Here is a 21,196-nt window from a genome sequence, read left to right on the forward strand (position 1 = left end):
GACTCAAACTCAACTCTAACTAGGGATGGCAAAATATGACTCAACCCACCAACGCGACTCGTATTCGACCCGCCATAAATAGGTTTGGATTTGGCCTAAACAGATTCGGGTCGTAAACAGGTTCACCTATTTAACCCGTTTATTAATTAGATCAGATACATATTTTAGATGTCTCGTTTAATATATGGATCAGATTGGATCATATAACCATTTACCCGGTGATTAGGATTAGGATTTCTCTCGGTGAGTGACCTCTTTCCTCCTCAAAGATCTAGAGTTTGAGGGCTGGGGAGGAGAGGCCGCGGGAGAGGTGAGAGAGGGCAAGGGGGCGAGGGCATGGTCGACTGGGAGGAGGAGGGGGAGGGGAAGGGGCCGGAGCTCGTCGAGGAGGTTCGTGAAGAGAGGGTAGGAGAGGCCATAGAGGGAGCGCCACTGAGCATCGGGGCGGCGGGGTCCATGGACCAGATGCGGTCCGAGTTCAGAAGAGAGAAGAAGGCAGCGGCAGAGGAGGACGAGAGAGATCGGCGGGGGCGAGGAGGGGGAGGAGGAGAAGAAGAGGACCCCAGGATCAGGCTCACAGCTCGAGGATGGCAGGAGGCGGAGGCGTGTGGTGTCCGGATACGGGACCTCATCTTCGGCGACGGCGCCGCCGACTGGAAGGTCTACTTCTATGTCTCCCCCTACCGCCAGACCCTCGAGACGCTCCGCAGCATCGGCCTAGCGTTCAAGCCCTCCGAATCGCTGGGGTCAGGGAGGAACCTCGCCTCTCAAAGCAGAATTTTGGTTAATATTCGACGATTCCTCTTTCTTTTTTTTATAATGTTTTTTTTTTTTTTTGTAATTTACTGAAGTGTTTGTTGTTGTGATTGAGCTCATTACAATGAGAAACTATTATGTTAGAGAAATTTAGGATTTGGATTTCTATTAGGGAATTGAAGAAAGTTTGTAGCTTTGTTAAAGTCCATTTTGTTTTTAGGTGTTTGAAATATGTAGGTTTCATGAGGGTTGGGCTAAATAGGTTAAACAGGTCGGATAAGGATGGGTTGGGCTAAATAGGTTAAACAGGTTGGGTCGGGTCAGATTATCTGTTTATTAAACATGACAGATTCAGGTTGTAATTTTTGACCTATTTAACATGTCGGGTTCAGGTTTATGATTTTCTGACCCGACTTGCATCTGACCTGACCCATTTATATCCGACCTAACCCGATTGTCACCTCTAACTCTAACCAAGTAATATGTGATCCAAGTACGGCCCAAACTGAGTTGTGTCTGAGTATTGACCACTATCATATTGTCGGTGTAACTAGTTCTTGTTAGTAGGGTGAAATAAGTCGGGTTGGATCGAGTCATGAGTGACCTCGACCTAATCTGATTTCTTGTTCGGCTACTAATTTTCGACCCAGACCCAATTCAATAGAACATCGGGTCAAGCTACCAAGCCCGAAGCCAATCTCCCAATGGCAAAGCTCTTAAAGATGGAGCTTCCAAATGCCGAGCTCCCAAAGCCAACAAGAACCAGAAGGCCTATCTCAGACGGTTGAGATGAGATCATGAGAAAGCCGAGCTCAAAAAATTGAGGTGAGAAGGCCGATATGAGAAGACTAACTTGAGAAGGTCGATGTAAGAAAGCCGGCTTGAAAAGACTGAGATCAGAAAGCTAACCTAAGAAAGCTAATGCGATAAGGATAATGTAAAAAGGCTGATTAGAACTAAAGCGACTAAAAGAAGACAAAATTCTGCACTATTCTAATCTTCTCTCTTTTATTTTTTTCTTTCCTGCTGTTATTCATAATTGGGCAGAATTTTGTCATCGACAATTTCCATGGCAAATTGTGCTCTTGCACTAGTTCGCATTGTCCTTTAAGCGCAATTCACCTTGCTCGCGTGGAAGATGGGTCCTAACGTGCAATGCGAGGGCTGTCGCTGAATTCTTCGTTGCTGTCAGATTTCTTTTTAATTTTTTTTGGAGAGAGTACACGAGCTTCTTTGCCGATTTAATACCATTCCTCGTGGTATGGCCTCGTTCTTCAGTCCGCACCGCTAAAAAGTAAAAAATATCACCTCGTCGTGCTTCCGCCAATGTGCGAGCTGAATCCGGCTCCGACCATGTTATCATTTCATCAGTGGCTGCACTGCTGCTGCTCTGGTTCCCACAGCACCTTCCATCGTCAAACATATTGTTTGATTGCTCCAAACTTAGTTAATTACCCGATGCATGCTGCCATCACAAAACAAATAAATAAACATATTGTTTGGTTGGTTGGAGACTCGGTTGTCGTCGTAACATGGCTTACTTCTCTTTCGGTAGGTCGGATGCAGCATTCCCCTTGGTTTAAAGATAATTGCCACGTGGAGACGCTCCTTTACTTCTTCTAATGTCTCACATATCTGTGGGGAGGGAAATCAAGCAGCAGAATAGGTTGCCGGCCAGGCACCGGCGGGTGATCTCTGTGTCAGACCAGGTGATTGGATTCATACTGATTTAGCTCATATCTTGACTGCTGATGCCATTCATATTGCCTACCCCCGACAAGCATTATAAGTTCGTGCTTTTTGTTGGTTCGTGGCCGCCAGTTCAGCCGCAATGCATTGGGCTGAAGATGGAATCATGTTCTAGTATGCGCTTGGGATATGGGTTTGGTTTACTCTGCTGCGCTCTTGCTTTATTATATCCCTTTGTGAGTTCACTTCTTTCATCTTAGGACATCTAAATCTGCATTACTTATGGTGTCATTTCTTGTTGAATCAGTGGTATAAGTGTTCGAGTAATCTCTCATGATTATCTCTTTGGGTTTTTTTCATGCTAGAAGTTAATGAACTTGGCTGCTTAAATCATTCTAGGGCAACCGCATATGACCAAACAGTAATGTCTTCATCAACATTCAGATTTCAAGCCGATCCAAGTCATACTGGGCAGGGCTTGGCACGGCATATGTTTCTTCAATGTGTGGCGCTGTCCGGCTTACCGTCAGAATCACCCTTTTTCCTGCTGACATTAATAGGAGTCTCTTATGTCAATTTTTCGGTTTTCAAAAACCTTGTGCAGTTGTGCTGCGTTACTGGGGCTTCCATGCAGCTCTTGTTGCAGCTATCCATCTCGGACACCGTGAAGAAGGCAGAACGGAGGTGCAAATTGGCGATGATATTGAAATCAGGGGTAAGCGGGTGGTGCATCGAACGGAAGTGGGAAGGGATGATGAAATTGACAACATTGCATTGGATAATTATGGGGATTTGGGACAATATGCGGTGCTCGGATGGTGCTCTTACTGATTTTCAATTCCCTGACGGGATGGACCACTTTTGTTTCCATACTTCTCATGCTGGGTGGATTGGTGCTATGGGGTTCTACACCTCTGTATTTTGTTCATTCCGGTGCTTGTCATCAGCTGTCACTTTTGCCCCGAAAAGCCGGAGCATTGTTAAAGGGCAATCACCCGTTTTTCATCACTAGGCTCAGCTCCTCATTCCAACTTCATCGGAGTACGAGACTCTCTCTGCTAGAACTTTTACATTTGGATGCATGGCGGCTTGCGTAAGGTCGCACAAGTTGCTGTTTTCACTGCAAGCTTTGCTGCCGATATACCTTTATCTAGGGAGTTTAACTCTTCTCGATTATTCGTAGGGTATGTGATCAGTGTCAGGTTATGATTCCTACTTGTATGAGTGCTTGTAGCCTGACTGGTTGGTTGCACCACTCCAGGTATCTGCATATCTGGATGTTTGTATAATTGTATGTAGGGGACGACGGCTTGAAGGAACCACAAGCCCAGATTCTCTGCTTGCTTCTGCTGCGATGCAGACAGCATTTATGATGCCACACCCCATCAGCCAGCAGGTATGCAGCCATGGTGGCCGAGAAGATGCACGAGTACGGCGGCACCAGCTGGCTCACCAACACTAGCTGGTCCGGCGGAAGCTAATTAGCTCCACCCGCTTAAATACTATCCACGGGCTCAATCTTCCTTACTGGAAAAAATTCTAACATAAAATCCAAAACAGCAACAAGTAAAGAGTAAAATGGAGAAAACCATTTACAATAAACTAATAGCTCCTTGGAAAAGGAGGCTACTTGGTCTTTTAGAGTACTAAAAATTTACAAGTCACCATGACCAACATAGCGTATCCATACATTTGGGGTTTAATTCTGTTGCCACGCATGCAATCAGCAAGATACCGGCACTTCACGTAGCTATCGACATGAATGCAGTTGGTGGAACATGTCCTGACGAGAAGTCCTAACTGGCAATGGAATTATATCAGTAAGAATGCATAATGAATGGTTGTGAAGCAACACTTGCAAGGAATCACTAGAAAAGACATTGGAAAAGTTACGAGAAAGCATGAAGGAATAGTTTCCTCTTTTCAGAAGTTTTCTTAATGGTTTTTGGTTATGAAAGTGATCTTCATGAATATGGCTCTACTCTAGGAGAAATGTAGTACTACATAGTCAATCTCAAATGAGGAACTTTGCCGACAATTTGCTTTTACGAAGATGATGTAACAACAAAGACGAGATGTTGCATAATCCTGTTTAACATGTCTTGACAACGAAGCTTCTCTCTTAAGACCAACACAATTAGGTGCATACAACAGCAAACAAGAAAGAAGATCCACAATTTCTTTTAACAATTATATATTCCTCATGCCATCATTACTAAGCATTCCGATATTCCACATAGTGCCGAGGTCCTTGAGGAGCCGAGGTCGCCAGCGCCGTAGGCGGTGGAGAGGGATAGGTGGAGGGGCCGTTGTTGTCCAGGTTCCGGGAGGGCTATCGGACTTGGAGAAGGGGACGAGAGGAGAGGAAGCGGAGGAGGGGCATCTCTTGGAAAACAAAGGGGCACTTGTATCTCATGCCATTCTTTGGATGTTTTTACACCCCACCGGCCATTCGTTTCCTTTGCTTATGAAATCTGTGAGATTTTGTATATGATGACTTCTTTTTTGTTTTTTTGGTTAAAACGGGAGAATCCTACATAACATTATGAGTTCATAACGTGCATATGATGACTTTAAAGTGAACTTTTGGATGCAAATGAAGTATCTGATGGGTAATTCTTTCAAAATATGATCTAGAAACTTTGATGTCTCGGCAATCTCGATCGAGAATGGATACCGAGATGAATCACAATGCAGGCGAAAGGTCCAATTCAATTCTAGAGCCAACAAGTCAATATCCATCTACACTATACAGTAGAGAAAACAAATCAACATATATCCATTCATCCATCCTTGTTATCCCAGCCGAACAAAAAAGCCACATAGTTACATAAAAAATGCATATCAACCCATAAATACATCGACTGTTAATGGATTCAATAAGTTCCAATGTAAATATTATTGTAGCCACTTTTCTAATTGTATGTAAATAACACAGAACAATATTTCACAATCCACAGGAAATTAAAAAACTGTGAAATTAGTTTGCCAGGAGAAGTTTCTTGACAAAATAAGAAAATACAATAGCATGAAAAAATTCATTTGTTGCATTGTATTTGCCGCAATCATGGAGTCGAAGTATAAAAATTAGTTGCTGCTCTAAACCTCATACCAATTCCATGCTGGCACCAACTCCGGACTGGCATACAGGAAGCCATAACCAATTCCATCATAACATCTAACAACGTATCCTCCGGTAAAGCCACTATATTGAGAAGCGCAGCCAGGAAAAATTGGAGACACATAATGCTGCAAACCTGCATATCTAGGATCATACACTTGATAGAAACCAGCTTGGTCATTGCCAAAAATATATCCCTCTCCACCACCAATTATCATATGCTCGCTGAGACAAGAGTTGATTTCCTTGTTATAGTACTTCGCAATCTTAGGCACCGCTTTCTTGACCTCTACTTTCTTATCCTTCAATTCATGGAACCTGTTCTGCAATACCTTCTCCGTAGCCTCCACTGAGTGGAATTCAATGAAGCCAAAGCCTCTTAGTCGGCCAAAATTATCATACATCAGAACAGCATATTTAATTTCACCAAACTGCTCAAAAAATCTGCTAAACTCATCCTCAGTCAGCTTAGGAGGCAAACCGCCTACAAAAATCTTCCTTGGGTTAAAAGGAATCCGATTTACTTCCTTGTGATGATTTTGGTACCCAAGGAATTTGGGTATGGCCTTTTTTACTTCTACCTGAAAAAGCATTATCCAAAATTAAATAAATAGTATACAAAGAAAATTAGACGAAGACTATGAGAAAGAAAACTACCTACATGCAGAGCAAGGCTATTTGGGTATGGCCTTTTTCACATCTCAGGTCAAGGCTCTCTGAGAATGCCTCAATGCCTTATGTGCAGGGCTATTGAGGGTGGTGTAGATGCATCACGGTGGCTAATTTAATGAATGCCCATGTGCCTTGTTTTGTGGTTCTGTAGGGAACTATGCACCGCACTTCTAGTGGGGGACAAAGGGATGGCCTTGTATCTAAAGTTGCATGATGTATATGTGTTCTTGAATATCAAAATTAATTATACTAAAATATAAAATTATGCATGTCTAACTATGTTACAAACAATATAGGATTTTGAATTTTCTATTCTTTTTTTTCTAACTAAATATGCCATTTTACATCCCAAATCATTTATCTTGCTTTTTTTTTTATGTGAGGTTTGTTAGCCGTTTAAACATTTTATATGAAGGAAAATCCGTAAAGCATGTGTCTGATGTTGCAAGCCCTATATAATCTGTTCTTCATTAATTACAGAATATCTTATTTAATTTTAACTGCAATTTTAACTAAAAGATAACAGATGGCAATTCTTATCTTGAGAAATCACATGTCAAATAAATAGAAGTCCACAAGGAGGAATTTCTATAGAATAATTTTACAAAAATAAAAATGACCAACATAAATAGTTTCTTCTTTCTTCTCCAACAACTTTTGACTATCGAGAAAAATGTAGACTTTCCAAAGTGATCATGCAACTAAGGCTGCAAATGAGTCAGGTCGATCCGTGATCCGACCTGATCTGTCTAGATCCGAATTATCGGACCTGCAGGTCTGGATCGGATCTTAAAATTGAATCCGAACCATTTTTTGGGTTGGGTCTGGATTTACCGAACCGACCCGACCCGAGCGGACGGAAGGGAGTGAGCAAAACAGAAGAAACCCAAACGCCGAGCTCTCAAGCTTTTGGTTTAACTCGGGACACGTATAGCAGCCGGAAAGCCAGAGAAGCAGACCCAAGATGGTTTCTTTAATGAATGGGAGCTATCTCAGATATGCTCTTGTGCCAGAAAAAGAAGAAGAAGAAGACAGGAGCTCCACACAGCTGTGCTCTGCTTCAGAATCTCTTGGGCCCAGAAGAGAGAGAGAGAGAGAGAGAGAGAGAGAGAGAGAGGACTGCTGGTTTGAGTTGGAAAGAAGGTGGCTTGTCTAAGGACCAGAAATGATGCTAAGTAGGTGGCTTTAACAGCACTGAGTTGGTGGTAATGGAAACAGAAAAGAGAAACAAAATCAGGATAAAGGCTGCACAAAGGCACCTAAAATCCAGCAAAAGCTCAGAGAAATGAGTTTGCTTTGTGATAACAAGCAAGGGAGTCTCTTCTTTGTTTTGTGTGTGGGTGGTGGTACTATTGGTCGTTTTTAAGTGAATTTATGGTGGGTTTTCAAGGCAGACAGGAAGGAGATATGGGTTTCTTAGGAGCTTGTTAGCTTGCTCCCATGGCCTTATTAAGGGATGGGAAATGCCAGCCAATAAGGAGGAAAAGCTTCAAGTGTGGAAGGATAGCAACAAGCATAGGTTCACAGAATCCAAAGGAACCTCGGCCTGTCAGGATTCTCTCTCGATCTATTACACTGTTAATACCTCTGGTGTCTCGGTAGCTGGCTTTTTTTTTTTTTTCCTTCTGTTTTTTGGTTTTTGTTTCTTTTAACTTTTGAAGGGAGAAACTGAGGGAACACTGAACTAAATATGGGTCATGTGCCAGTTTTCTGCAATGGAATTGGATTTTGGAAGAAGGTGTGGAAGTTTTTTTGTCATCCTGAGAGGGGAGCAGGGAGACGCCAAGTTCCGTCCAATCAGTCATATGGATAAAAAATAGTGCGATGTGAAATTGGGCTTCTAGGCCGACTTAGTTAGTAAGTCAGGGGTCATCAGTTCTGAGTCAATTGCAAGTCTTATCTGGGAAGCCCGGCACCTGCATCTCATAATTATAATATAACCAAATTAGATTTTTTCAAATTCTTTTTCAAAAGCACAAAAAAATTAGTAGATCCGACTCGGACCCGACCCGAACTACAATCCGGTCGGGTCGGAGTCCAAAATTAAGACCCGAACAAAAAATCGGGTCGGATCGGATCCTGAATAATCCCGATCTGATCTAACCTATTTGCATCCCTACATACAATCCAGATAAAAAAGATACAACATTATTGTAATGAGTTTGAAATTAAATAGGAAAGGATGAATAATATCATTCTGTTTTACAGTCCGGAAAAAAAAGGGGAAAGTTAACACCAAATATAAGTATAACAAAAAATTTCAGAAAAGAAAAAGAGAAAGTAATCAACCACACGCTTATGAATTAACATCAACCTACGAATTTTCTTTCTAAAAAAAATTAATCTACAAGGTCAAATAATAACCAAGAAGAAATATATTTCCCTTTACTTAATGTAAGAAAATAAACAAGAACCAGTCGTCTTGCAGTGAAATATATAATAACCAGGAACTAATCTTTTTCCTATTTTTCAGAGAAATAGTAACGAAGAAGATGGCAAGTAAAAATAACCTACAGGGTCAAATTAATAATAACCACGAACCAACATTCATTCTTCTACGGAGACAAATAACAACCCAACTATAACCAATTTCTTTCCCTCATTGCAATAAAATAATGACGAAGAACCAAGCGTAATAAAGAAAAAGTATAACTGACCTTTCTCCCCAAGATGACGTGTTCTCTGATCTCGGCGAGAGCCCTCTCGGCGGCTGCCGAGTCGACGAACCTGATGAAGGCGAAGCCCCTGCTGCGACCGGTGATCTTGTTCTCGACGACATTGGCCCACGCCACCTCGCCGTACGTCGAGAAGTACTCGACCAGCCGGTGCTCCGTCGTTTCCCCCGAAATTCCCCCTACAAAGAGCTTCGCTTCGTCCCAAGAGGATGACGAAGAAGCAGCAGAAAAAGAAGGAGAATAAGACGTCGACGACTCCATCACACCCCGTCCAAGATAGAAGAAGCCAACATCCAACAAAGAGACAGAGAGAAAGATGAAGGAATCGATACGAGCTTCGGCTTCTATATATCGGGGGAGCGGGCCGGGGGAGTTGATTTAATTTCGGATTTGGACTATCGAGTGGAGTTCGAATTATTTCTAGATGTGGAATGACGTAATCAAACAATGAGTTGTAATTACCAAAAAAGAAAATAAGGATGAGTTGGAGAGCGATAGGAAACAAAAGATGAGCTTTCCACGTAGATCGCAGAGAGAGAGAGAGAGAGAGAGAGAGAGAGAGAGAGAGTTTGACCCAACTTTGACCCCACCCAATCTGCCACGCGCCTGATCCCGGAAGCAACGTCCAATTCAACTGGGGCCATCGCTGCTGGTTTAGGTCTAGTCTCCTTTCGGTTTTGGGCCTTAATTCTTAAGAAGGGACCAAGATGAGCCTTTTGCCAGCTCTCATGCGCGAATGCAATCTTAGTTCGGCGGTTTGGACTCGGATCCGAAAACAATTTTGGTTGGGTTGCACCAAGTCGTGTCTCATCAGCTTGATTTAGACCCATATCGAACCCGATTGGAAATCGACCTTTTTTAGATAGAGCCCCGGCTGTTGCTCCTCAAGCTTTGGCCATGGATCATTGGGCCTCTGATGGATCTGATTTAGGTCGTATTCAATTGATATAGCATGATAAAAAAAAATGTCCGATATCATTTGCCAAAAAAAAAAAAAAAAAAAAAAGGCAGGTACAGAGTATCTAAATTTAATATTTAAATTTTTTTGACCACATAACCCAAACTTTATAGTTTGGACTACATTGCTATAGCTAGCAACACTGCTTCAAGTTTTATTTTTTCATGCTTCATTCATTTATTCTACCTTGCTCCTAGCAATTAATTATCTAAAAAAAACCATAAATAGACAAATGAGCTTTGCAGCTCAGTAAGTAACCATGCACCACTTTACCGGATGAAGCACAAATTTTTACAGGATTCAATGCATCATTTGGAAAGTAGAATTATACTATAAAATAAAAAATTTCATAACATAATAACAAATTGTCGTAGCAAACCAATCATGTATGCACAAATCATGCAAGTTTGTAAAGCTGAAAGTGCAATTTAAAATATTCATAATCGTCAAATATTTGCCATTTATCCATACTTTTAATCAAAACAGTACTCATAAATTTTTGTGCTATAATCACTATAATCCATGATAGGCCGTCTTTCTAATCGACAAAATTTTATAGTTCATATTCGTTATCAATTTTAACTCGTTGGCAGATAGCCGTTTTCGTTGAATGCTAGCTCTAGCAAGGGTGTCGATTGGCCTCCATTTCTAAGGGTGGTCATAGCTATCTAAGAGCTGATAAAATATTTCATATTTTTCATAAATCATGTCTTTATAAATAGGTTGGAAATAATAAATAGCATCATAAAAATTTTAAATGCATAATCATGCCATGTATATCATTTTTATAAAATTTTTTATAATTATAATTTATACATAAATTATTTATAATAAAGTATTTAGTAAGAATGCTATTTGGCCAAAAACATGGAACATTTTCATTCGCATGTTTGATCCTAAATTTTTTTAACAAATGCAGGATCAACCATGTCAAATATAATTCCTTCCTGTTTTAAAATTTTCCATTTTCACCCCACAAAAAGAAAGAAAGAAAGAAAGAAAGAAAGAAAGAAACAGTAGCTTGTGTGGAAGCTGCAAGAATCTAAAGAAGGAAAATTAAGCAGCAGTCGGGACATACCTCGCTGCTGTGATCTTGTGAGGGCTTCCATAATGCAAAGAGACCCATCAGACTTCAGCGGCATTACAGACAACTGAGAATAGAGCCCCCCGTTCTCCCCTTCAACTCCATGGCAGAGACCGGAGCTGTTAAGCTGAGGTGGAGCCAGCAAGAAGCCGCATGGGACTGCAGAGGAGACAGCAGCATGGGTGGGTTGCGCTTGGTGATGATGACTCTGATTATTTGGTTGGTGATGCGGTTCTGAGGACATCTCCTTGTTCATTTGAGGGGAGAGAGAGAAGCCCAACCAGCTGCTGCTGCTGCTCATTGGCTTCATCTTCCTCTTTCAGACTGCTCTCCACTAGGACCTGATGCAAAGAAGCTCAAAGATTTGGAGAACCAAGCTCGGGGTGCCATCCTTAATCGCCGACTTGCCCGACCAAGCTCGGGGCGCCATTCTTATTCGCCGACTCGCCCCGACCAAGCTCGGAGCGTCTTGTTCGCCGACGTGCCCCGACCGAGCTCGGAGCGCCCTCTCCAGCAATACGTCCTGACCCTTGAGCTCGGGGCGCTCTGCCGAGCACACCTCGGAACCCGGGATGCTAAGCTAGCCTCAACACCCGTCAAGCCGACCTCACCAAATGCATGATGCCACTTCTCAACGAGCTCGACCTTGCCAACGGCCACACCTGTGTACGTGCCCACGTCCTCCTACGTGGTCGTACATTGTGACGCCACCACACTATGCTTAGCCTACTGGCCCACGACAGTTAAGGACAGTGCCATGCTATTCCGGCCACATCCTGCTACGACTCTCAATGCCTCCAGCAATACGTCCTGACCCTTGAGCTCGGGGCGCTCTGCCGAGCACACCTCGGAACCGGGATGCTAAGCTAGCCTCAGCACCCGTCAAGCCGACCTCACCAAATGCATGATGCCACTTCTCAACGAGCTCGACCTTGCTAACGGCCACACCTGTGTACGTGCCCACGTCCTCCTACGTGGTCGTACATTGCGACGCCACCACACTATGCTTAGCCTACTGGCCCACGACAGTTAAGGACAGTGCCATGCTATTCCAGCCACACCCTGCTACGACTCTCAATGCCTTACCGTTGCCAAGAACGGACCGCACCGCACGCCACAAGCAAGCTCTAGCTGCACGCTACCTCTACTCATAATGGGAACGGGCCATACCTCCGCCACCTAAGCACCCCTACCGGGACTATAAATAGCCCCCCGTCAAGTAACACCTAAGGGACTTTTGGCTGGACCAACTGAATACCACTCTAACTTGATCGTCGGATGGCCCTCATCGGAAACACCGGTGAGGCTTTGTGCAGGTACGTCGTCGTGCGGGAAGTGACTCCCTTCCTTTTCTCCTACAATCTGGCAGCTCCCTCGACTCTATCGGCGTGGTCGCCCTCGGGCCAGATTTGAACCACACCAGGAAAGATGGTGGTAAATATAAACAACGGAACAATCTTGGTAAAACATACGATAAACAGTCATCTTTTTGTATTTCATATGATGCATAAATTAAGGACTTGCAAAATATATAATTTTTGAATTATAGATATTTTTAGTTATACATATTATAATAAAAATGTAGATTTTTAATTGAGAGAAGTAGGCATCCTCCTCCAGATAAAATCAAGATGCTGGCCACAACAGAATAACACCCTGGATTATTATATTACAATTAATGTGACTTGCATTACGTACTGGTTACATCTTACCATGGAATTAAAAAGGTTCAACGGCGGTGGATCTGCGTGGGGAGGGGTCCCTCGGTGGGGAGGTGGTTGACGGCCGTTGGTGAAAAGGATGGACAAATCTCGAATGATAGGATGGTGGCATCAGCTATTCGACATTTTAGTGTCCGATGCAAAGCTGAGGGCTGCTTGGGCAGGCCTTCGACATGCCTGAGTTGAGTTACGAGCCAGCTCGATCATCTTGGAGGATGACTCGGCTACGGTTATCAGTTGGATTCAGGAAGGTCCGAGAAATGCCGGTGGCAATCATCCATTGCTTCGAAACATCCGAGCAATGACGAGAGATAAAGAGATTTTTTAGGCCAAGCATGTATTCCATGAAGCCAATGGGGCGGCGGATTAGGTGGCCGCCTATGTGGCCAGCCATGCTGATAGTATCTTGTGGGCTAGGAATAGGAAGTTGTCCCGAGCACTTTGAGATATTTTATTTTCTGATTTTATCGGATGCATTCGTACTCGTCATATATGAGTTATCCGTTTTAATAGAAAAAAAAGAAAGATCATAAGTGTCTTTCTCGCTCCTCTTTCAAGCATTGTAAAACAGTCCTCCAAAACTAACTCCTCGTAGTGTACTTCGAACCAGAAAGGACTTTTTTTTTTTTTTTTTGCAATGTGTATTTGGAGGGGTGCTTGATATGATATAATCCGCTAAAGGATAAGACTAAGAAAGGCATGATCAGATTTTCTTGAGGGAAAATAATCCTGCTAAAGGATTGTAACTACGAAAGGCACGATGTGGTTTTCCCGAGGAAAAATAATCCACCATCCAAGGTGATAAGGCAGGCTATTTAACCCTTCCGGGATCGGCCCTTGCTTTTCTCCTCTTTGGAACTTTCTCGCGTGCCGTCCGTTTTTAGTTTCTTGTTGAGTAATAGCTGTAACTTTTATTTTTCACTTTAATAAATTGGGTGGGTTCGGGTGCTAGCTACAAATTACGTGGGTTATCCCATTCGCTTATCTAGCCATATTTGAGAGAAAAAAGAGGACCAAAAAAAGGGCATAAGGGCCCTATTGTTGCTGCTTTTTTTCCCCCAAAAAAATCCAAGAAGAAAACTCAGCTCGACAAAATGTACATGTATGATGACACCCTTCTTTTTTTTTACAATTGTTTGCAAAATTTTTAGAATTTTTGCCAGCAATTATTTATTATTGTTATTTTTTTAAACAAAAAGCAAAAATAAAAGCAAGGAATGATAGAAAGTTGTGTGCAAAATACAAATAGTATTTCCAACTAAATCTCCAGGCGCTATTTCACTCATTTGCAGGGAAATAAAAATACAAAACTAACAACAATACCAAACAAGCCCAGATATTTTGTTCTTCCTATAGTTGTAAAACCGACCAGGTGTTGACATTGCTTTGGCCGCTGAAGAATGGCAAGTAGTGAGTCCAGTACCTATCACACATGCATCAACTAGCACTGCCTTTTAGAGTGAAAAAGAAGTTTGAAAATTATAGTTTTTAGTTCGTATGTGCTGTTTTGTATCTCCCTCTTCTCTTGTCCATTCACGCTTGAACTAGCTGTTTTGTATCTAGCAATCGTCCAGGCTTAAGAAGAGAGGAGAACACAAGTCCAACCCCCATAGCAATCCTGCTCCCAATTACAGCTTATACATAACTTCTTTTTTTTTAGACAGTCAACAACATGTAAGTCCCTTTTTTTTCCCTTGCTTTGATGTTCCGTCACTTCCATTATGACAAGTTTTGGGTTTTTGACGGAAAACCGCTAGCTAGCGTATACGATCGTCATGTCAAAAGTGGATGAGTAATAAATATATTTTTTCTTTCAAGTATTCTTCACAACTGTTATTAAGTCATGAATAAATGGACATGACTAAGTCATAAGCCCTCGCCCCCTCTATAGAAAAACCCTCTCTCCACCACCGCGTTCACCATCCCCACCTTAATGGGTCAGGTTGGTTGGCACAGAACTGTGTCAAAGTGAAAAAGGACAAGTAACTTATTTTCCATAAAACAATAAAATATGGGGGCTTAGAAACTAGAAGCATGAAGATATGCAGGGGCTGAAGAACTATGACAGGAAGGTTCAAGCCATTCTCCTGCTGATTTACTCCAAATTGTCAAACGGTGCACACGCTCTCGAGCTGATTTCTCCCGACGTCGCTTATAGCCAACATGGCATAGTACCAAAATGAAGCGTAAGATACAAATGCAGTCCTCATGGTGAAGGCACCTACCTATCTATGAAAGACTTATAAGAGACTTATCCATCTCAACTTGTAGCTCCCTGTTCTTCATATATCTTGTGGCCACGTAGTTTCAATCCTAGCACTCTACTGCCACTGCTATGCTCCTTTGAGCACTTGAATGGCTCGGTGCATCTCCAGTTATTCTTCGGGTGTTGCAGAGGATGCAAGAAACAGGTGTTCTGGTCTCCTCAAATTGGGCACTAGTTTGTCTCCTAAACTTGCTACTTATCTTTCCAAGAGCTTACATTTCTTGGGAGTAACATCTACATGAATCTGAGCTTTGATAACCTGCCACATACTAGAAGACATAGGATAATCTAATAGGCACCATACCACAACATTCTTAAATGTACCAGACCCATAATAGAGAGCTTGACCCATAATTCTTCTAGTCCTGAGATCTCAGAAGCAATGCTAACCATAGCAAAATAAGGGACAACCATTTTTTTTCTTTTTAAACCAGCACACCTGGATGCTTTGGCATGGGCCCCACTGTCTCTATATTGAAATCTCAAGCTAACCAATGAAAACCACATCATGTTGATTTAATTATTATTCAGAAAGTATACAACTTACATAAAGTCTACATGATCAATAACTTAAATAAGTATGGTAAGATGGATTCAAAAAGTCAGATAACACAGCAGGTTTGTCAATAAGCAATTTTCTATCGGAGGTAAAACTAAACCCTCGTGGAAACTACTGGCACTGGGCAGAAATGCAGAAGTGAGGTCCTACAAACCGTCAAAAATGAGTTCATATGCATTGTCTCCGGACTCCAGTTTAATATTACGTAAATGAAACTTTGAGGCATAGAAACTTCAGGGCAAACAAACAGGAATGAAATGAAAATCTAAATGAGATATTTCTCCATTCAATGTCTGCACAAGCTATAGGTTCTTAAGTGCTTGGACCTAAATATGTGAAGTTGTAAAAAAAGAAGTTAGGTGGCTTGTTTGAAAACTGTAAGACACTTAATACGGCGATCATCTAAAAATTAAGCAAAAATACTAAAGGGGGCTGAAAAACGAAGCATGCTATTACTACCACTTCTGCTAGCAACTGTTAGATAGATAACACAAAATCACTTGCACAACTGACTGCACAACCCACAATAAGGTTGTACGGGGTTTCCTCTGTTCAAGATTGCCAAATCCTTTCTGGAAATTGGTATTGTCAATTCCAGGATATCAAATTGTTGTTCCAAGCATAACCTCAAACTAATAGAACAAGATATCGACATGGAGGCCATCATACTCAACGAAACAAACAACAGCAGAAATTGTACTTCCAGTCTACCTACCATGATATCTTCCCTAAACTTGCACATCTACCAATGAAAATATAACATAAAATAAACTTTTGAAATTTCTCCACTTACCAATATTCATCTCTATCTCTTCTTCATTTCCTCACATCGTACAGACAAGATCCAACTTGATACTTCATGTGAGAAAGTGCTGAAGAATCAATTGATCAAAGTCCCTGTGGCATTGCCTTTGTGAGGACCTTAGTATTGGCGAAACAAGATCAAGAAAAGCTAGAAAAAAGGAGAATCCAAGTTTATGGCTTTCATGGCCACATCAATTTATTTACAAATCTAGTCTTGGCTAATCTTTTGGGAAAGATTCATATCCAACCCAAATTAAGGCAAGACAAGATTGCCATCCTCATCAAATTATACTCCCCAAAAATTATAGGTTTCTTTCTATCCAAAATGATAATTTTTCAACATCCCCCCCTCCCTATTAAAACAAGAAATGCCAAAAGCTCCATCTAAGTGATATTAAGCTTGTCCTTTCTGGCCTCTTTTAAGCTTTTCAGTCACCCTCCTTGACATTTTCCTTTGTTCAATGCTATATATTGTTAGAGCATCTCCAGTTTTCCTTTGTTCAATGCTATATATTGTTAGAGCATCTCCAGTTCAAAACCTTCACCTCTACTAGTGGAACCTTTTGGCTCCTTTAGATTCCATATATTCTCTTTGCTAACCTTATGCTGCATGTTCTCTTTAGATTCCACATATTCTCTTTTCTAACCTTTTCAATTTACTCTATCCAGACTATATACAATCAAAAATCAGCATATTTTTGCTAAGAGATATCAATTAGAATGGAATTTAATATACACATTCAATCAAGGGAGGCACTGGGATTTAATTAGACAAACACTCCTGCAACCACATGAGATTTTGCATAAACAATCTATTCCTAAATTCCTAATTTAGGAGTTTTCTAATTATCCAATTGGTCATCCAATTCTTTAGTATTCTTTATCCCCTAATATTTAATCAGTACCATGGTTGTTCTCAATATAGAAGATCCCCAGTTATTTCTATTATGGGACTTAGATATCTAGTTTGACAGGGGGCAAGGTTTGGGCTGCTCATGGCCATACCGAAGCTTCACTTGAAACCACAATGTCTTAATTAAGTATATGATAAGCTATGAGGTATCATTACATCACACAATATATATGACTAAAGGCATATTACAGTCATGGCGCCTCATTTCATTCTTCCCACTTATCTCGTCCTACCTCCTCCCCCCTCCTCTATCTCCTCCCACAGTACTTGCCTATCCTCTCTATGCACCTCTGCCACATCACAATGAACATGACCACAACCACCTGGTGCATTGGTACAGCTTTTCCTGCATTACGCTTCAAGTTCCTGTGGCTATTCCAGCCTCCACCCTTTCCTCTATTAAATGCTTGGACCCAGATTTGGCTGGATTTGACCTTAAGCTGTCATCCATTTGCTATGACCAAGCTCATTGATCCTTCCTTTATGCAAACACTAGGAAGCAAGGAAGCGCATAATTGTGGAAGCCAGATTGTGACATAAAATGACCGTAAAGGTAGAAAACTCCAATGCAAGATGCATATTCAAAAAGGAAAATGAAAAATAATCGGTGGCAACACTTTCCAATTGGACATTAAGGATTCACGAACTTTGTAGTCTAGAAATTAATTAACTTCCAAGATCTAACAACACCAAAATCCAACAACCAACAATCTTATTAAATCCTTGTGAGTTGTGACAAGAGCACAAGAAACAGTAATCTCCTCAAGGTAATATAACAAACTTTTGAAATCTGGCTTTATTTCCCCCCTCTCCATGGCCAGATTAATTACAGTCAAGATCCTCGCCTAGATTGTTATTTAGACAAAATTTCTAAATCATTGCTTTCATGTAGATTCCTCCATGTCAAGCAACTTCTTCTAGCCTCTCCATATCCCTTTTTCCCTTGTTCTAGAAGAGAATAGTCTACAATTCTTTTTGGTACAGAGTTTGTGAATCCTTTCAAACTACATAAGAAAAAGAAAAGGATAAAAAAAATAAAGTTACTTTGTGATTTAGATTTACTAAAAACCATAAATAGTCTACAAGGAAATGAATCCTCCTCACCCCGTCACAAACAAAAAGAAACCCTCTGTAGACACGATCTTGTCCGCAATGATGCATATGTTTCTGATTGAAGTTCAAACATTTTGCATATTGGCATTGGCTGAACACATGTTTGATTATTCAAATGGAATTTCAGCAGGACATAAGAGAGAAGGAATGGCTATATCGGTCAGGCATTTATAGAACAATTCTATTTGAAAAGGGAGAGCACAATATAATTGATATAATCTCAACTCATAATATATAGTATGCAGTACTTGTCAATTAACTCATAGTATGTATCAGTTAAATCATTGAGTTACCACTTTCTCCGGTAGAAGTTTATTATCACCAAAACTAATAAGCATACTTAAGATTCGGTAGATGATGCCTCGTCATCTTTGTGCTTCACCATGCCGGAGTCCACCAGAATGGGCACCTCTGCTGCAAGCCACGGCGCAAGGCCCAAGCACAGGGCATGTGCAATTCCAAACCTAGGACTGCCGCACAGATGAATCCAATCATTAGATAAAGAAATTGGAAATGGTGGCCAAGCATCTGGAAATAGGGGCTTTCTTGGAGGAAAAGAAGTAAATTTCAAGCACTCCACCTCCAAGTCCTAAACATTTATAATCATGTCCACCTTCTCCCGAAGGTAGCTCTCTTTTCTTTTTCTTTTTCTTTTTTTGAAAAAGGGAGAGAGAAAACTAAAATCCAAACATCCCTAATTCACTGTTGCCTTTTAAAAGGGAAAAAAAAATCCAATCATATATTTCTGGTGCCGCTTGAACAAAATCACCAACGGTGAACAAATACAAAATGATTTTTTTTTTTTTGGTGTTTGTGTGTGGTGGGGTGGGGTGTGGGGGGTCAAAGAATCAGGGTTTTTCTTTGTGCAGATACAACTAGAAATAATTATTACCAGTTCTTGGCCCAGAGGGGCTTGAAGTGGACGGTCAGGCAGATCTTCCCTCCCCTGTACATCTGAGACTCAGCGAGATGAGATAAGGTTAGAAAGAGACGAGATATCGATTGATGAATCAATGAATCATACACGATTTGCATGCTGTGGCTACAGAATGGAATCAAATAGATGTGCTACCATACCTTGTGGGTCTTGCCATCGAGCTGGGGGAGCTCGATCTCGGGGGCGGTGGCCGGGTAGGTGACGGGAATGTCGAACTGGAGGGCGAACTCGTAGCGGCGGAGGTTGTGGACGTACCAGCAGGTGCCCTCCCAGCGGGTGCCCTCCGGGTTGGCGGCGGCGATGCGGAACCAGTCGTTGTCTCCGGCCTTGTTCATGCTCGTGTATGCGATCAGCGCCCGATACTCCTCCTTCAGCCGCTGCGTCCACGCCGCCCCATCCCGCGGCCCCGCCCGCGTCGACAGAAGCGGGATCTGCGTCAGAGCAGATTTCGTGTTCCGGTCCCAACCCTCCATTCTCTGATCTTGATCTTGATCGATCACGTGATTGCTTCCTTTGATGATTCCCCTCTCTTCCTCCCTCTGTCTCCGCCGACGGACGGCCGCCTCTCTCCCTGCCTCCGTTCGCGTAATCACTCAGCGAAGCCCTTTCCCTTCTACCCTAAAACTCCCAGCCAGCGCCACATAATGATAATTTACAGAAACGTCCCTCGCATTCTGCTATTTATGGTACAAGATACTTTGGTTCTCCGAGCGACAGCACACCCACATGGAAAAGTCCCTCTAGACCGGTGTGTTAACTCCCGGTCCATCGCGATTTTGGATTTGTATCTAGAGACAAAAGTACCTTTTATTCCTCCCATGGGCGATCTAGTTTTCTTTGTTCCACTTCCTCTCGTTGTCTTCTTCCTCTTGACCCAGGAAAAAAACTCTTCTTCCTCTTTCTCTTCCTCTCGACCCAGGGAGAAACCCTTCTTTCTCTTCCTCTTAATCGAGTCCTTTTCCTATCGACCGAGTCCGCCCTGATAAGCATACCGAATCATAGACAAGGTTCTGCTTGCCTAATGCTATTGGATACCATAATGCTGGCTATAATCGATGCTAAACCCTAAGCTTCTGATTAACCCTAATCTCTCTTGCTTTCCATTTTTTTGTTTGGAAAAATTTTTGATTTTGGTTTTGAATGTTATGTAATGAATTATTGATTTCGCCCAGAAAAGATTTGTTTTTATTTTTTGACAACCAAAATAATTGAATGAATTATATATATTTATATAGATATATATTGGAGGAGATTTTTATATCCTCCCTTGTAAGAGGGGAGAGGAAAGCAGGAAACGTGTTTTATATGGATAACAAAATCCTAAAACTGTGGGGGAGGGTTTAAGTTATCTGATCTTTAAAATCAGGATACAATTATACATTATTTAATTAGAGAAACCAATAATTATGGTAGGTAATATATTGGCATAGTTTCCTGCGAATACATCATATAAGGTTGCTGTTTTCTTTAATTTCATCTTGCAGTGATTCTTAATTTGATGTTAATTAATTGTATCAGAATGCATTCTTAAAAGAGTTGTTTTATGGATAATGTGTTTCATTAATATTTTTGATGTAGACATTTTATATGACTCCAGTTCAAAGTAGAGGCAAAGCACCATCTATTGACCTAAATAATATGGTCAATGAAAGGTGCTACTTCAGCCGCTATGTCCAATTTATCGTCCCCCTTGTGCAGTCTCTATCTTGGGAGCAGAAGGATAGAGTGACCGCAATTTCTTTTGGACAAATGCTAGGTTTGCCATATATCAAGCAGAGTAGGCATGTTCTAGACACTTTGCTCTCTTTAGGGATGATGTGGAGGAGGATTTTTGGTTTGGTAAAGTTTTAGTACCTTTTATAAGGAGTGAGTTTGCACTCATCCTTGGTTTGAGTGCCACGAGTGATGAGGTCGAACTGTATGGGGAG

The 21,196-nt window shown here is 41.6% G+C and overlaps 2 protein-coding genes and 1 long non-coding RNA gene across 3 annotated transcripts; 1 reads left to right on the forward strand and 2 right to left on the reverse strand.

Annotated features, from left to right (window-relative positions):
- The first annotated feature begins 1,182 nt into the window (after positions 1-1,182).
- LOC120106519 (uncharacterized) lies at positions 1,183-3,635 on the forward strand. Its single transcript, XR_015976845.2, has 3 exons — positions 1,183-2,465; positions 2,578-2,681; positions 2,845-3,635. It is a non-coding gene; the product is annotated as an uncharacterized LOC120106519 (long non-coding RNA).
- Positions 3,636-5,320: 1,685 nt separating this feature from the next.
- Positions 5,321-9,503, reverse strand: LOC120106516 (RNA-binding protein 1-like). Its single transcript, XM_039119449.3, has 2 exons — positions 8,896-9,503; positions 5,321-6,147 (listed from the first exon to the last, which is right to left on the reverse strand). Exons 1-2 carry the CDS (start codon positions 9,172-9,174, stop codon positions 5,545-5,547), a joined length of 882 nt encoding a protein of 293 aa, XP_038975377.3. The 5' UTR covers positions 9,175-9,503; the 3' UTR covers positions 5,321-5,544.
- A 9,037-nt stretch (positions 9,504-18,540) lies between these two features.
- LOC103708386 (ubiquitin-fold modifier-conjugating enzyme) lies at positions 18,541-19,930 on the reverse strand. Its single transcript, XM_008793283.6, has 3 exons — positions 19,409-19,930; positions 19,224-19,285; positions 18,541-18,801 (listed from the first exon to the last, which is right to left on the reverse strand). Exons 1-3 carry the CDS (start codon positions 19,739-19,741, stop codon positions 18,672-18,674), a joined length of 525 nt encoding a protein of 174 aa, XP_008791505.1. The 5' UTR covers positions 19,742-19,930; the 3' UTR covers positions 18,541-18,671.
- Positions 19,931-21,196: the final 1,266 nt, after the last annotated feature.

This window comes from Phoenix dactylifera, chromosome 3 (genome assembly GCF_051530095.1).
Source record: "Phoenix dactylifera cultivar Ajwa chromosome 3, Ajwa_hap1_PhDact_Kaust_v1.1, whole genome shotgun sequence".
NCBI lineage: Eukaryota > Viridiplantae > Streptophyta > Magnoliopsida > Arecales > Arecaceae > Phoenix > Phoenix dactylifera.

Bases quoted from the DNA above. Each gene is read 5' to 3' on its own strand.
- LOC120106516 (XM_039119449.3), bottom strand. From the start codon at position 9,174: ATGGAGTCGTCGACGTCTTATTCTCCTTCTTTTTCTGCTGCTTCTTCG. The intron at 6,148-8,895 runs GTCAGTTATACT...ATGCTTTTTCAG, and splicing joins ACGTCATCTTGGGGAGAAAG to GTAGAAGTAAAAAAGGCCAT.
- LOC103708386 (XM_008793283.6), bottom strand. From the start codon at position 19,741: ATGGAGGGTTGGGACCGGAACACGAAATCTGCTCTGACGCAGATCCCG. The intron at 19,286-19,408 runs GTATGGTAGCAC...GCTGAGTCTCAG, and splicing joins TCGATGGCAAGACCCACAAG to ATGTACAGGGGAGGGAAGAT. The intron at 18,802-19,223 runs GTAATAATTATT...TCTGTGCGGCAG, and splicing joins CCCCTCTGGGCCAAGAACTG to TCCTAGGTTTGGAATTGCAC.